Source organism: Nelumbo nucifera, chromosome 1 (genome assembly GCF_055504915.1).
Source record: "Nelumbo nucifera cultivar China Antique chromosome 1, China Antique-T2T, whole genome shotgun sequence".
NCBI lineage: Eukaryota > Viridiplantae > Streptophyta > Magnoliopsida > Proteales > Nelumbonaceae > Nelumbo > Nelumbo nucifera.
Window position 1 is genome coordinate 3547259 of NC_142649.1, and position 13897 is coordinate 3561155.

Below are 13897 nucleotides of genomic sequence, written 5' to 3' on the forward strand. Positions count from 1 at the left end.
TTCACTAACTAGGTTCAGGTTGGGCTTTGCCTTGCTATCAATAGAACATATTTAGGCCCAAGCCCAAGCCTAGACCGACCAACCATCAGGCCTAGATCTTGAGTCCGAGCCTATCCCTCATGTAAAGCTCAAATCCCGGGCCTGAGCTTGAAGCCAGGCCAAGAAATTGAGAAAACAATTTTTTTATTCTTTATTTAATAACAAAATTATTTATTGATTTATATTATTTCATTACATAAAAATATAGTTTTGTTATATAAAATATAATTTTTGGTCTCGCTCGGGCTTGAGCCAAGTCTTTTGAGAAAGCTCGATCTTGGCTCAAAAAAAGTCGGGCTTGGTGTTTTGGTCTCGAGCCTGAGCCCATACACCCAAATTCCTACCCAAGCCTAACCAACTAGGTAGCCTGATGGCCCGTTGACAACTCAAGGTCGAAAAAAGTTGGGCTTGGTGTTTTGGGCTCGAGCCCTCAGACCTAAATTCTTGTCAAAGACCGACCAAGAGCGGGTTGGGTAACTCGACGACTCGACCTGGCCCGTTGACAACCTTAAATTAATTAATTAAGTAAAATAAGTATATAAATAAATAAAAATTTGTTTATTAATGGGACGGGATTGGTACATACAATCTCGAAACAAACCTAACTCCTTGATAACCCTAAATACTGAGCTTAGGGGGAGAGAGAGAGAGAGAGAGAGAGAGAGAGAGAGTTTGTTAGTAAAATAAAATATTGATTAATTTAATATTGTAGTAGATTAAATAAATAAAAATTGATGGATAATAATTTACTTATTAAAAAAAATAAATGAATAATTTAATTTAGTAAAATAAATAAATAAAAACTCATTTATTATTGGGATGAGATAGGTACAAGTTATCCCAACTCTACCTATTCATGGGTCGGGTAACCCGATTGCTTGTCTCGGCCCATTGGCAGCCCTAAATTAATTAATTAATTGAGATAAATTGTACCAATCCTATCGCAATAATCCATAAAATATTATTTATTTATTTACTTATTTTATTAAATTAATGATTTAATAATCTAACAAATTATTATTGCTATCAAAGAAAGACAGAACTGTGTCATTTATTTTACTAAATTTATTTTTTATTAAATTAAATTAATTATCATTTAACTATTTATGGTAATGCCACTATATAGAACAGGAATACGATGACAAAAGTCATATCTCCCGCATTCACTCTCTCGCTGATTATTTATTTATTTATTGTTTTATTTTATTAAATTAATATATTGTCCATAATTTTTTATTAAATATTTTTTTCCAATAAACTTTTAACAATAAAATTACCTTTCACAATATTTTTTCATATACTAATTTACCTTTGGCAAGCCCCTGCAACTAGGGGTGATCATTTCAGCCCGGCTCCGCCTGGCTCGCACAAGCCCGACCCAGAAATTCTAGGCTTGGGCCCTGGTTTTGTGTTCAGGCCCAGCCTGGGCCCGAGCCCACATCAAGTCCACAAATTTTAGGGCCGGGCTTGGGCTTAATACTTCAAGCTTGGCCCGGGCCTAGCCTGGTCCACATATATTTAAATTTACACATTTTGTATATAATGCATACATATGTATACATGTTATTTTACATTATATTATATATTTTATATTGTATAATGTATAAAATAAGTTTATATGCATGTTTTTCCATTTAATATATAGATATATAATGTTTTATATATAGTGACATTGACGAGGAACCTGGCCCAACCCGGCCCGGGCCTTTATAAACTTGGGCTAAGGCTTATATTTCAGGCCGGGCCAGGCCTGAGCCTAAGCTATAACCCTTATGATAAGTGAAAAGCCTGGCCCAGCCCGACCCATGATCACCCCTACCTGCAACACAGGGCCCCTCTAGAGTTCACAACTTCACATCGTCTGCATCCCGGTTGTAGAAAAAATTCTGCAACCAGAATAAAAAAAGGCCACGTCACTCCACCTTATTAATAATAATTTAACGGGGTCCAAACGGTTAACCGGAATCTGGACTAAAAAAAAAAAAAAAAAAATTGAAGTCTATTAATCCCGCCTTCATTCTCCCCTCAATCGTTTTATCTTCATAGTTCCCACCTTTCTCTCTCCATTCTCCTTCAACCCAACACTGTCGTCCGACCCATCGCAACCACCAGCAGCTGACGACGAGCAATGTTTCTCTCTCTTCCCTGTTATTTCTCTCCCGCCACTCTCACCACCCGAACCAGTACAACAAAGATCGCTTTAGATAACGCTTTTGTTTAATTCGATTACAGAATTGCTAGAAAGTTGATCATGTATTGGATTCAGATATGAGAGAAATTTCTTAGTGGTACAATCCTTTTGGCCCCATCCTTGCCTAGGTAGAAATTCAAGTTGAAAACCTCGAGCAGAGCAACCTATATAACAAACAGTTGATGTGATCTCTTCTACGATCCATCAAAAGCTTATTTGGCAAGCAAAAACTCCTTGGCAGGAATTTTATTAGGTAGCATACAACTGAGATAGTAAGATTGCAACAAGATGGATTTTAGCAAAAACAAGTTCTCAACCCCAATCACCTTAGAGATCAACCAATGCAAGCTGCTAACATTCATTGATCAGAATAGGAGTGAGTTACCTGGTGAGATTCTACCTAAGATTAGAGGTATACGAATCTTGGATCAATTGAATCTATTGAAGAATATGAAAAATCATTTTGTAGGGAGCATTCCTGTGTCTATCTTTGCAGTGACGGTGGAGGGTTGGGTTGCTGATTCCAAGGAAGAGAGAAGAAACAGGAGAGAGAGAGTGTGTTTCGACGGCACACCAGTAACGGTGGACGCTGGACGGTGATAGGTTATGAGAGCCTGAGAGGAGAGAGAAGGCAGGGAGAGAGCGAAGGAAAGTGAGGGGAACAGGACTTTCGAGTCCAGACAAGAAAAGGGATTGGGATTTGGGCGGGTTTTATCACGTCCGTTGAACCTGGACTCCGTTACTCTTGAAACCTATAAGTGACGTGGGATGTAGAAAATTTTCTGCAACCCGGATCCGGATGCAGACAATGTAAACTCTAGTTCATACTTCATTCTAGAAAATGAAGCGGAAAATTATTTTTCGAAAAAAAGAAACTAAGAAAGGTCCGATACGAAGCAACCCACACGTGTGAAATAGAGTAAATGTCTATTCTATTCTAAATTTCTGGTTCTTTCGAGGAGCATAAATGAGATCAGATTGACGTCGAGCTGATGGCGTCCCACGTACGCCCCACATGCACATCACTGCGTGCATTTGGAACATCTCCTTAGATGTTCTCAATACACGGGTGGGCGGTGCTGTGGGGCGCCAATCTGATCTCAGCATAAATGGCTTATATACAACGTTACGTTTCCGTGAATCTGGCTATTTCGTGAACCCTGGCTATAAATAAATAGATGGCTTCTCCCTCGTACGTCCTCTTCAAAATCATTTCATCGTCTCGACATCTTCTCTGCATCAGTTAACCATCTAGGGTTTTCTAGTCCAGAACTTTTTAAATCTGGGTCCGTAATTCTGCATTCTACACTTGCTATTCTCTAGGGTTTTCTAGTCTAGAATTTTTAAATCTGGGTGCGTAACTCTGCATTCTAGACTTTTCGTTCTCTGCATATTTTCTGGTTCTCAATCCATTACCTTACAGCTTGGCTGTTTATTTTCTTCTATTAGATATCCTAATTTCGTCCCTACTCTCGGATCTCGAAATCATTGTTACTTCTCTGCCTATTTTCCAGACTTGTTCTTGGAGATTATCTAGGTATTGGTATGTGGGATGCCGCCTCCAAGCAAGCCGAATGCGGTTGCAGACCAGAACGCCAGGTCGAACCATGGGGGAAAAGATACAGAAGAAGAGGAGACACCTTCACATAATCTGTGGGTGGGCAATTTGTCGAACGATACCACCGATACTGAATTAATGGATGTTTTCACCAAGTATGGCGCTCTCGATAGTGTCACGACGTATGCTTCCAGGAACTATGCATTTGTCTACTTCAAGCGCCTTGAAGATGCGAAGTCCGCGAAGGACGCTCTCCAAGGTTTCATTGTTCGTGGTAACCCTATCAAGATCGAGTTCGCTCGACCGGTTCGTTCTTCCCTTTTGTGTATTTTTTCTGATTGTAATGTGAAATGGATAATTTGTTTTCAGTTCATGGATCAGATTTTTTGTAATTTTATTGCCACAATCACAGTATTATTATTTAAACTTCTATTCCAGTTTCGGCACCAAAAAAACTTGAAAAAAGATCCGTTTTTTTATTAGTAAAAAATTGAACATTTGCTTAATACGAATGGCGTTTTGCATGCCACCGTATCCCGTCGGTGGCTCAAGTATGATGTAATTATCCATTAATTCGCATGCGGCTTTGTAGGCAAAAAGCAGGATGAACATGACTGGAAAAAACTTGGGAAAAAATTGGTAAAAAGGCCACTGCCAACACAGATGTAGTTCAAAGAAGTCAAATATTGATATGATTCAATAAAACACTAACTGGATTAACTTACAAGAGAGAGGCTCATGATTGATGAAAAAAAAAAAGAGAGAGGCTCATTGGATCTTTTTCTTATATTTTATGTGAGAATTGTGAAGAATGTGGCAAATAATATATAGGTGTTTTGGTTGTCTTATTATTCTTTCTAGAGGAAGGGGCCTTGGAAGGTAAATATAACAGTTCAGCGAAGAAGATTAAAATGTTAAAACATGAAGAAACACAATTAAGCATTGTTTAAGGTGTTCCTTTGGTGAATTAACCGAATTCTTCAAAGACTTGCACAATTTACAATCAGATTTTGATTTTCATTCTGATATTTTTAAGCATTGGGATTTTCTGAAGTATTTCTGATGGTTTAAACATTTAATCATTTAGTAGGGTTTGTTATGAAGTTATCTTGTCAAATTTGTAGCTGAAAAAGAAGGCCAACTAAACTGCAAAGAGAATGGTTTGATTTCCCTTACTGCTGTATGCAATAAGTGTGTCTTCTGTGCTGTACAGAAGAAAGGACATATAAGAAATCTGTTGAGAACTGAGTGGAGGACATTTAATGATGCTTACTTCCTTGCAAAATGCAAAAATTTTAAAATTTAAATCCATTTCATGAGGTGGATGACATGTAATCTTTGTTACCTTCTCAACCTGTTATAGATGACTGAGAGGTAGGTCAATTGTTTCCTATTCTTTGGACGAAGCTGAGCAAATTGAGTGCATGATAATTTCAACTGCGCAGTCTGGTTATTATTATTTTTTCGATCAGCAACTCAAAGAATTTTATTATAACTTAAAATGAGAGATCAATAAGAAGTTAGAAATAACACCCATTACAACAAAGAATCCCACAATGCAACTAACATTGAGCCCAAAACAAATGTTGTCTATTCACTCCTTGGTTAGATGATCCATCTGCCAAACCATTACCAGAACTCCTAACCCATCTTAACTGAATTTGCATATGTCTTGACAGCATCTCAAATTGCTTGAATTCATTTCTTAAGTGCCATAATACCCCTTATTTTTTTTTTTCAGCCAACCATTGACTACTTTTGAGTCACCTTCTACTATCAATCTTGTAATTCCCATTTCCTTGGCTTTCTGCACCCTAACAATAGCCACCATTAATTTAGCTTTCACCTTGAAAACAAGTCACAAATGTTCTCATGCCCATCCCTAATCACTCCTCCAATTTGAGGGGGACCCTGATTACTGAAACTACTTCCATCAAAGTTAGGTTTCATCCAAACTTCACTTGGGGGAGATCAAACCTCCAAGACCTTTCGACTCCTAGAAGAAGAAAGGGCAATTGACCCCTAATTTCGATAAAAAGTCTTCCACTAAGAAATCAGAGAATAGTTTCAAAGTTTTCACCCAATGAGCTACTCTACGTGTAACGGTCTCCAAGATTACTTTCTTGTTTCTTTCTTTATCCTCAAAGATTCTTAAATTCCTTTCTTTCCTAATAGTCCACAGGCTCCACACAATTGCTGCTCTAGCATACTTCCACAAAAATCTGCCTCTTCTTTTTGTGCTTCTCAGAAAGGATGGACTAAAGAGACTTTCAAACCAACAGGAGGGACCCACCTGCAAGGCTGTAAGCTTGTAACCAAAGAGAGAGCAAAACCATTCCCAAATACAACAAGCAAAAGGACAAGAGATTAAGAGATGAAAAGCACTCACCATTCAACTTACATAAAATGCACCAATTGGGGACAAACACCAATTTGGTCTTTTCTTTTGCAACATGTCGCCCATGTTGATGCTCTCATGATAAACTTCCCAATAGAAAGCATAGACTTTTGGGGGGGATAGGGGCACGCCAGACTTCTTTAACAGGGAAGGAATGGAATGGGGTAGAGGCCACTTGTGAAGAGAAAAAAGGATTTACAAGTAAACGACCTAGAGGGATTGAGATCCCACACCTATCTATCTTCCATAGACTTGTAAAAAACCAGGTTATCCAAGATAATCAAAAGGTTAGACACTGATGGGATTTCTGATTCTCTTAGGTTTCTCACAAACTCCAAGTTCCAACCCCCTCCCCAAAGGAAGAAGAAGACCCAAAGAAATCAGACACAGGATTTTCTTTAAGGCTTGATAGAGCATGCAAAGAAGGGAACACAACTTTCAAAGGGAGATCCCAAGCCCACACATCTTCTCAGAATCTGATCCTATTACTAGAAGCCAAGTCATACCTGATGTGCTCAAGGAATTGAGGAAGAATACTATGCACTACTTTCCACAGTGTAGCTTGGTTGACTCTTTGTAGAATACTGGCATCCCAACCATTCCTAGAGAGCCCATGAGTACTTGAAATCACTTTACGCCACAATCTATCATTCTCCAAGGGGAAGTGCCACAGCCACTTAAAAAGAGCAAGGTTTTTCTTCCTTTTTTTCCTAGACCCAACCCACCCTTTTCTTTCCTTTTTACCACCTTCTCCCACCAAACCAAATGATCTTTTTTTTTTTCCTATCTTTTGGCTTCCACAAGAAGTTGCTCATCATTTTTTCTGTTCTCCTCACAATTGCTTGAGGCATCCCTAAAGACAGATATGAAATAGATAGGGAGGTTTTCCAAGGTTGATTTGATCAATGTCCCCCACCCCCACCCCCCCAAAGAAATGTAGTTCCTTTTCCAGTCTAGTTAGCCTTTTCCCAATTCTCTCCACCAAAAGCTGACAGATCTTGGATTGCCACCAAGAGGTAAACCTAAATATTTTAAAGGCCACACAAGCTGAAGGTGCAAGATGAAGCATGTTCCTGAACAAACTGAGGTACTCTGCAGAAAAATCAAGATAAGAACTTAATATACTAAGTGAAGGATGCATCTGATCAAAGTTAGGTGACACTGTTGAAGAAAATTCAAGAGAAATACTTGATATTACAAAGTCAAGCATGCACCTAAACAAAGTGATGTCAGCTACTTTAGAAAACAAACCAAGGGATAATGTTTATACTAAAAATATGCAAGTCTAAACATAGTCTTCAAGGCGCCAAGGCGAGGCTAGGTGACCATGGGGTGCCCAAGCAGGTGCCTAGCCCTTGCTTAGGCGATGGAATTTAAAAATAAGAAGCTGATGGATTTCTACCCCTTCTGAACTCGTTTTTTTTTGGTTTTATGTATTCTGCACTTTTGTGCTTGTGTTTCTTGCAGTGTTTCTTGATGAGAACAATTACTAAAATAAAAGAAGAAAATGAAGAAGAAACATAAGGGGCAGAGACCCTGTTCTAGACCCAGAAAAGCTGGTGAAAAAATATTAAAATAAAAGAAAAAATATGAAGAAGAAAAGAAGGGGCTCCGCTCCTGTTTCAGACACCAACGATGAGAACAAAAAAAAGCTGAAAAATGCAAGAAGTTAAGAACAAAAGAAGCCCTGTTCTAGATCCAGAAAAGCTGGTGAAAAAAATACTAAAATAAAAGAAGAATAAAAGAAGGGGCGGAGCTCCTGTTTCAGACACCAATAATGAGGGAAAAAAAGCTGAAAAAATGCAAGAAATTTAAGAACAAAAGAAGGGGGCAGAGCCCCTGTTTTAGTCCAATAATATGATTCAAACCAGGAAATAAGAATGGTTTTAGTCCAACAAAAAGGAAGAGGAGAAAAATGAGGCCTAACCACTGTTTTAAACCAGTGGAAAAAGAGAACAAAACGAATGAGGAAACTGATTAACTCACCTTGACTTAGAGGACTGTGTCGGAATGATGGAGGGCTGTTGTTCTCTTCTCTTCCTCAGTTTGATTCTTTTGTCATAGTGAAACTCTTGAGATTATTTTGTTTTTACTTTCCTCACAACAAAAACATAATAACATGCAATATGTCCTATTATAAAAGCTAAAACCAACCAATAAAATATTATATTATACTATTTTTATTTTTTATTTAATAAATATTGTATATTATATATGTGTTTCAGTCCCCTAAGCATGCACCTAATACATTTTTTCTTGGTGTTTGGGCGAGGCATTCTTTAAAAAGCGCCTAGTCGCCTAGGCGCCTACCTAGGTGTCGCCTTGACAACTATAAGTCTAAATTGTGAAAGAAATAAAATGTTTCAAAAAATTATTAGCTGAAATGGTTATGCTATCATTTTATTGACATGAAGCTTATAGTTTTGTATGATTAAGTCCTATGTAGGCTAAACTGTTTCTCCCTCGAATAAGTGGCATCTTATTTTCTCAAAAAAGCACATCTCAAAAGTGGTTATTTTCACTTCAAACAAATGCTTTCCTTCTTCAAACATGTGTCTACCCACTCAAATGTAGTTACTTCCACTCTCAAAAAAGTTAGTGGTTGTTTACTAAAAAGAAAAAAAAAATCATTTCAACTGATGTAGTGCCCATAAAGTGAGGTATTGTTTAGAAATAAAACTTGATTTAATATCTATATGTAAAAAATCAAATAAAATAATAATCTAAATAAAAAAAATATAAGAATACTTGGTCCATACCTCGTACGGGGGGTTCTTCTCTAGTAATACAGTACATTGCTCATTCAACACCAAATTCAAGGTTAATTTATTAAAACACAACAAGAAATCAGGTGATGAGCACCCAACAAAATGAGCCTTTCCTTAGCGACACCTTTTTCACTGTTTGTTTTCTTAAAATTTTATTTTAAGAACTAGAAGGAACTTTGCTAGATAGCCATTGTTGTGCAGGGACCTCAAACTAATTAATGCCTTAGGTTGGAGTATGCTACTTGTGGAAGGGGATTTTCATGTTGTGATTGAATATATCATCCAATGAGCCTGATTCATGGGCTCATAAACACCATGTAAGGGAAGTTAGGGTATTTGTCTCATGTCTGGATTGCTTGTTCAGATGGATTATGGGATCATGAAATGACTCTGCTTATGTTCTTGCTAGGGGTGTGTTCAGGTTTGAGTTAGATTAGGTCTCCAGTCCTTGGGGTTTGGATCAAAGTTCACAATGTTTCCTTTTCATTTGATGGTTCATATTAATTATTTATTTATTTTATGGTGTTAGACATATGCTGTTACCGGCAGGGTAAAGGAGGTATTACCCTAATGTGGGCTGGTTTTTTTTGCTCTCTGATTATTGCCACTGATAAAATAGAAATGGATTTCAGTTGCTTAACATTTTCTGGTTGATACTTATTTAACAAACAAAATATTTTTCATTAAAAAAACAAGAAGGTACAAGATTGGATAATAAGATATTACCAAAGAAAGAAGAAAATAAAACTAAAATCAAAATCATCTACTCAACACTCAGCACAACTCCCTTTAATTCCAGACCCAACACTAAAATCAACCACATCTACATAATGAGAATACACTTATATTCCATCAGTTGTTAAAACATAAGCATGCCTACTTATAGATTAACCAGAATCATCAACTGTGGTTTTTATTTTTTTGATATCGAGAGCTTAGATCAGCACAAGCATCCCATTGAGGGGTGCGAGTTGCGACCTCCCCCAAATCTATAACAAAAAGAAACAGATTAAAATCCAATTACAGCTGAGCCAGTATAAAGTATCCCTGTTTTTCCCTTGTTTAGCAAGACAATCAGCCAAAGAATTTGATCTGACCCAGTGTACTCTTGCATTCATGTCCCTTGTATACCATTTAAATTTCTTGATTTCATCTCTATAATACCAGGGAATAGAATCTTGGTTTTGCAGCCATCCCACCACCACCTTGGAATCTCCTTCTATTATCAAATTTACTAGGCTAAGCTGGTGAGCAATCCAAATTCCTTCTAATGTAGCAAGCAGTTCTGCCCTAGTAGAATCTCCTTCTCCACCGTTCCCGAGAAAACTGCCAAGATGTTCCCATCCTTGTTTCTCACCACCCTACTACCTACACCAGACTGGCCTGGATTTCCTTGACTGCTTCCACTGAAATTCAGTTTTAAGCACTCTTTTGGAGGTGGTGTCCAATCTAAATGTGTTCTAACCTTCTGGGAACTACTATTTTCCACCTCCCTCCAGTTTCTCGAAAAATCATCTAAGGAAAACTGGTGCAAACAGTCCATGCTTTTTAACCAATGTATCATTCTAGTCATCACTCATCACACACTCCTTAATTTCTTGTGCACTTCTTTCCTTTTCCTGAAAAATTCTTGCATTTCTCTCTTTCCAAATAGACCAATTCAAAGCTGTTCTTGTAAACCTCCGCATTATTCTTCCTCTTTTTTGGCCCACACAAAAGTAGATGGGTCAAATAACAAACATAACTTTGAAGGGAGATTCCACCTGCACCCAAACAAAGAGAGAAAACCAATCCCACAGTTCAGCAGAAAAAAAGAGAAATAAATAAATAAGTGATAGCAATCCTCTCCACTAGATTTGCAAAGAGTGTACCGGTAAGGGGACAAGCATTGATCAGGTCTTCTCTTTTGCAGTTTATCCAAGGTAAACTTTCCCATATAAAACTTCCCAACAAAGAGCATTAGCTTTAGGGGGAATAGACCTACACCAGACTTCCTTGACGAGAAATGCTTGAGGGTTAGGAGATTGATAAAAAGACTTGAAAAAGGAAGTACACAAAAAGAATCCCTTAGGGTTAGGAGACCACACCTGTCTATTTGGGAAAGGGGGTCCAAACAGATATTATCAAGAGAAAGCAAAAACTCAGTCACAGCAGCACACTCTTCCTCCTTTAACCCTCTATGAAAGCCAAAGTCCCAATTCAGACCCAAGGGATTAACAGGAAGGCTAAGGAAATTCGAAACTACCTCTTTTTTATACAGAATCATGTACCATGTTCAAAGCCCATATCATCTTTTAGAAAATGAATTTCTAAAATATCTAACCATGAAACAACCTTTTTAACCACATTAAACTTCTCAAAATATCACCAACAAATGCAACCCTCATCACTCCTAATGAGGGTTGGAAGTGGTTATCCCCCAAAACCGCCTAATCACCTAGGCGGCTAAGTGCTCCCTGGTTGCCTGGCTTCTTCTTGGTACCTTAAAAATTGTGCTCTAAATGTGTTTAGATGTATTTTCTCCTCTAATTCCATATTATTTCACCACATTGAGTTCAGTAGTATACCATGGTACGTTTGTATGAATGAATAACATCCTTGGACTTCAGTTACATGATAAGGACATGTATGGAATGCCTCCCAAAAAAATGGAATTGTTCCATACCCTTTTTCATTCATTTTGAGGTATCATTTTAAGATGATCTGGATGTTTTGTTGGTATGTCTATAAAAAGAATGTTCTTTGTAACATAATTTGCATTATGTTAGTCTCTATACGAAAAGTGGGTTTGGCATTTGAGTATGACATGCTGTATTGGAACCTCCAAGATTTCTTGAAACAGAGCATAGTTTTCAAGGCGTCTAGGCAATTCTGGGTGACATTGGGTTGCCTAGTTGCCTGGGTGCCTGCCTAGGTGATAAAAATTTTATAATATAAAAAACTAACTTTTGGTTAGTTCCCTAGTTTTATATACCATTCTGCATGTATATTAAGTGAAAAATAGCAATTCTCTTTATTAAGGACATTAAATTTCCTCTAAAAATGTGGCAAATCATCACATCTAAAAGATAAAAATCTTTTACATATATTAAATTCATTATTTTCAAAAATAATACTACTATAATAAGTAGAGAAGAGATTGGACAGATGGAAGGCTAAGTACCTATCTTTGGGTGGGAGAATTACACTCATAAAGAGTGTCTTGGTTAGCTTACCACCTATTACCTTTCCTTGCTAAGAGTTCCTAATGAAGTGGCTATGAAGATTGAGAAAATTCAAAGAGATGTTTTATGGGAAGGGGTTGGGGGAGCTAAAAAATATCACTTGGTCAAGTGGGAAAAGGTGTGCAAGCCAAATGAGGGGGGAGGTTTGGGGCTGAGGAGGGTAAAGCTAATAAACAAAGCACTTCTAGGGACATGGTTGTGGAGGTTTGGGCAAGGGAGAGAGAAGGAGGCTTTATGGAGAAGGGTGGTGGTTGGGAAGTATGGTGTGATAAGATTTGGGTGGGAACCAAGGGAAGTGAGGAGTTCCTATGGGGTGAGTGTTTGGAAAGGAATCATAAGTTTCAAACAAAATTTCAGAAGCTTGGTCAAGTTTAAAGTAGGGGAAGGCTCTAGGGTGAGGTTTTGGGAGGATGAGTGGTTGGAAATAGGGAAGTTAAGTGAGGTGTGTCCGAGATTATACAAGTTAACAGAACAACAAGTCTTAATATAGCCCAATGTTATGAGTGGAGAGGGGAGCAATTGATCTGGAATCTGAAGTTCAGACTTGAGAAGGCCTCTATTAGACCAAGAAGTGGAAGAGTGTGTACTACTGCTGGAAAAGTTAAAAGGAACCAGCATTTCTAGAGATATAGAAGATGGTCTCTAGTGGAAAGAATGCAAGGCAGATTCACAGTCAAGTCGTTCTACAAAGCATTAATCAAAGAAGAAAGGGGTTCAGATCAGATAAAAGGAGTATGGGGGAACCCAGTACCTCCAAGGGTAGAAGCTTTTGCCTGGTTGGTGGCACATGATAGCATTCTCACCTCTGATCACCTGAAATTGAGGGGATTTCATCTGGCCAGTTGGTGTTTTTTGTGCAATCAGGAGGAAGAAACAGTCTTCCATTTGTTCTTCTCATGCAGCATAGCAAGCTTCATATGGAGTTTCTTCTCTTTTCTATTTGGGATGGGTGGTTTCCATCCATCAGCTCCAGCAGAAATATCCTCATTGTTGCCAAAGTTTAGAGGAAGTAAGAAAGCCAGGATTATTTGGAGTTGTGTTCCTTTTACAGTATTGGTCTACTTGGAGGGAGAGAAACAGAAGAGTTTTCGAGAACAGGTCAAACAATATAGAATACATGGTTGCTACAGTGTCCAATCCGATATCAGAGTGGGTTCTCCGTCTCCCAGATTTTGATCAAGTTTCCAAAGCTGATTTATTGGAAAATTTGTGGAATTCCCTTGACTTACAGCCTTGTAATGTAGAAGCCTTTTCAGTTTAATGTTTTGAGCATGTACTTGAAGTATGTACTCATAGTTTTGAAGGCGCCAAGGCGAGGCTAGTCGACTGGGGGGCACCTTGTCGCCTAGGCGATGGATTTTTTATGTTAAAAACATAGATCCTAGGGTAGCTCCCTAGGTACCATAATCATATTTCTTTAATAATTGTTCATGATTTTCATAAAATAGTATAAATTTCATATTAAAGTATAGAAAATCAACATATTCATGAGAGGAAAAGGAAGAAGGAAAATAAAATTCAAAAAATACAGGGGCTGAACCCTTATTTTTGTTATAGGAAAAGAAGAAAATAAAAAGTATTGGTAGTAGTAGTAGTAGAAGAAGAATATATGGAAGAGGAAAATGTGCTGATTAGATAAAATTTTAAGTTCTTCCTTACTTATTGGTTCAGGTTTTTAAGTCTTTGAGGTTTCAATACAGCATTTAGCAATGTTTGTGT

The 13897-nt window shown here is 37.8% G+C and overlaps 1 protein-coding gene across 3 annotated transcripts in view; it reads left to right on the plus strand.

Annotated features, from left to right (window-relative positions):
- The first annotated feature begins 3370 nt into the window (after positions 1-3370).
- Positions 3371-13897, plus strand: part of LOC104605276 (flowering time control protein FPA-like) — a 34237-nt gene continuing 23710 nt past the window's right edge. For 2 of the 3 annotated variants that reach the window (XM_088896265.1, XM_010269971.3), the window contains exon 1: positions 3383-4094. In XM_088896265.1, coding sequence (XP_088752391.1) covers positions 3783-4094 — 312 coding nt within the window. In that variant the 5' untranslated portion in view covers positions 3383-3782. Of the gene's footprint in view, positions 4095-13897 lie in introns of all 3 variants that reach the window. The other variant, XM_010269973.3, reaches the window with a different exon arrangement.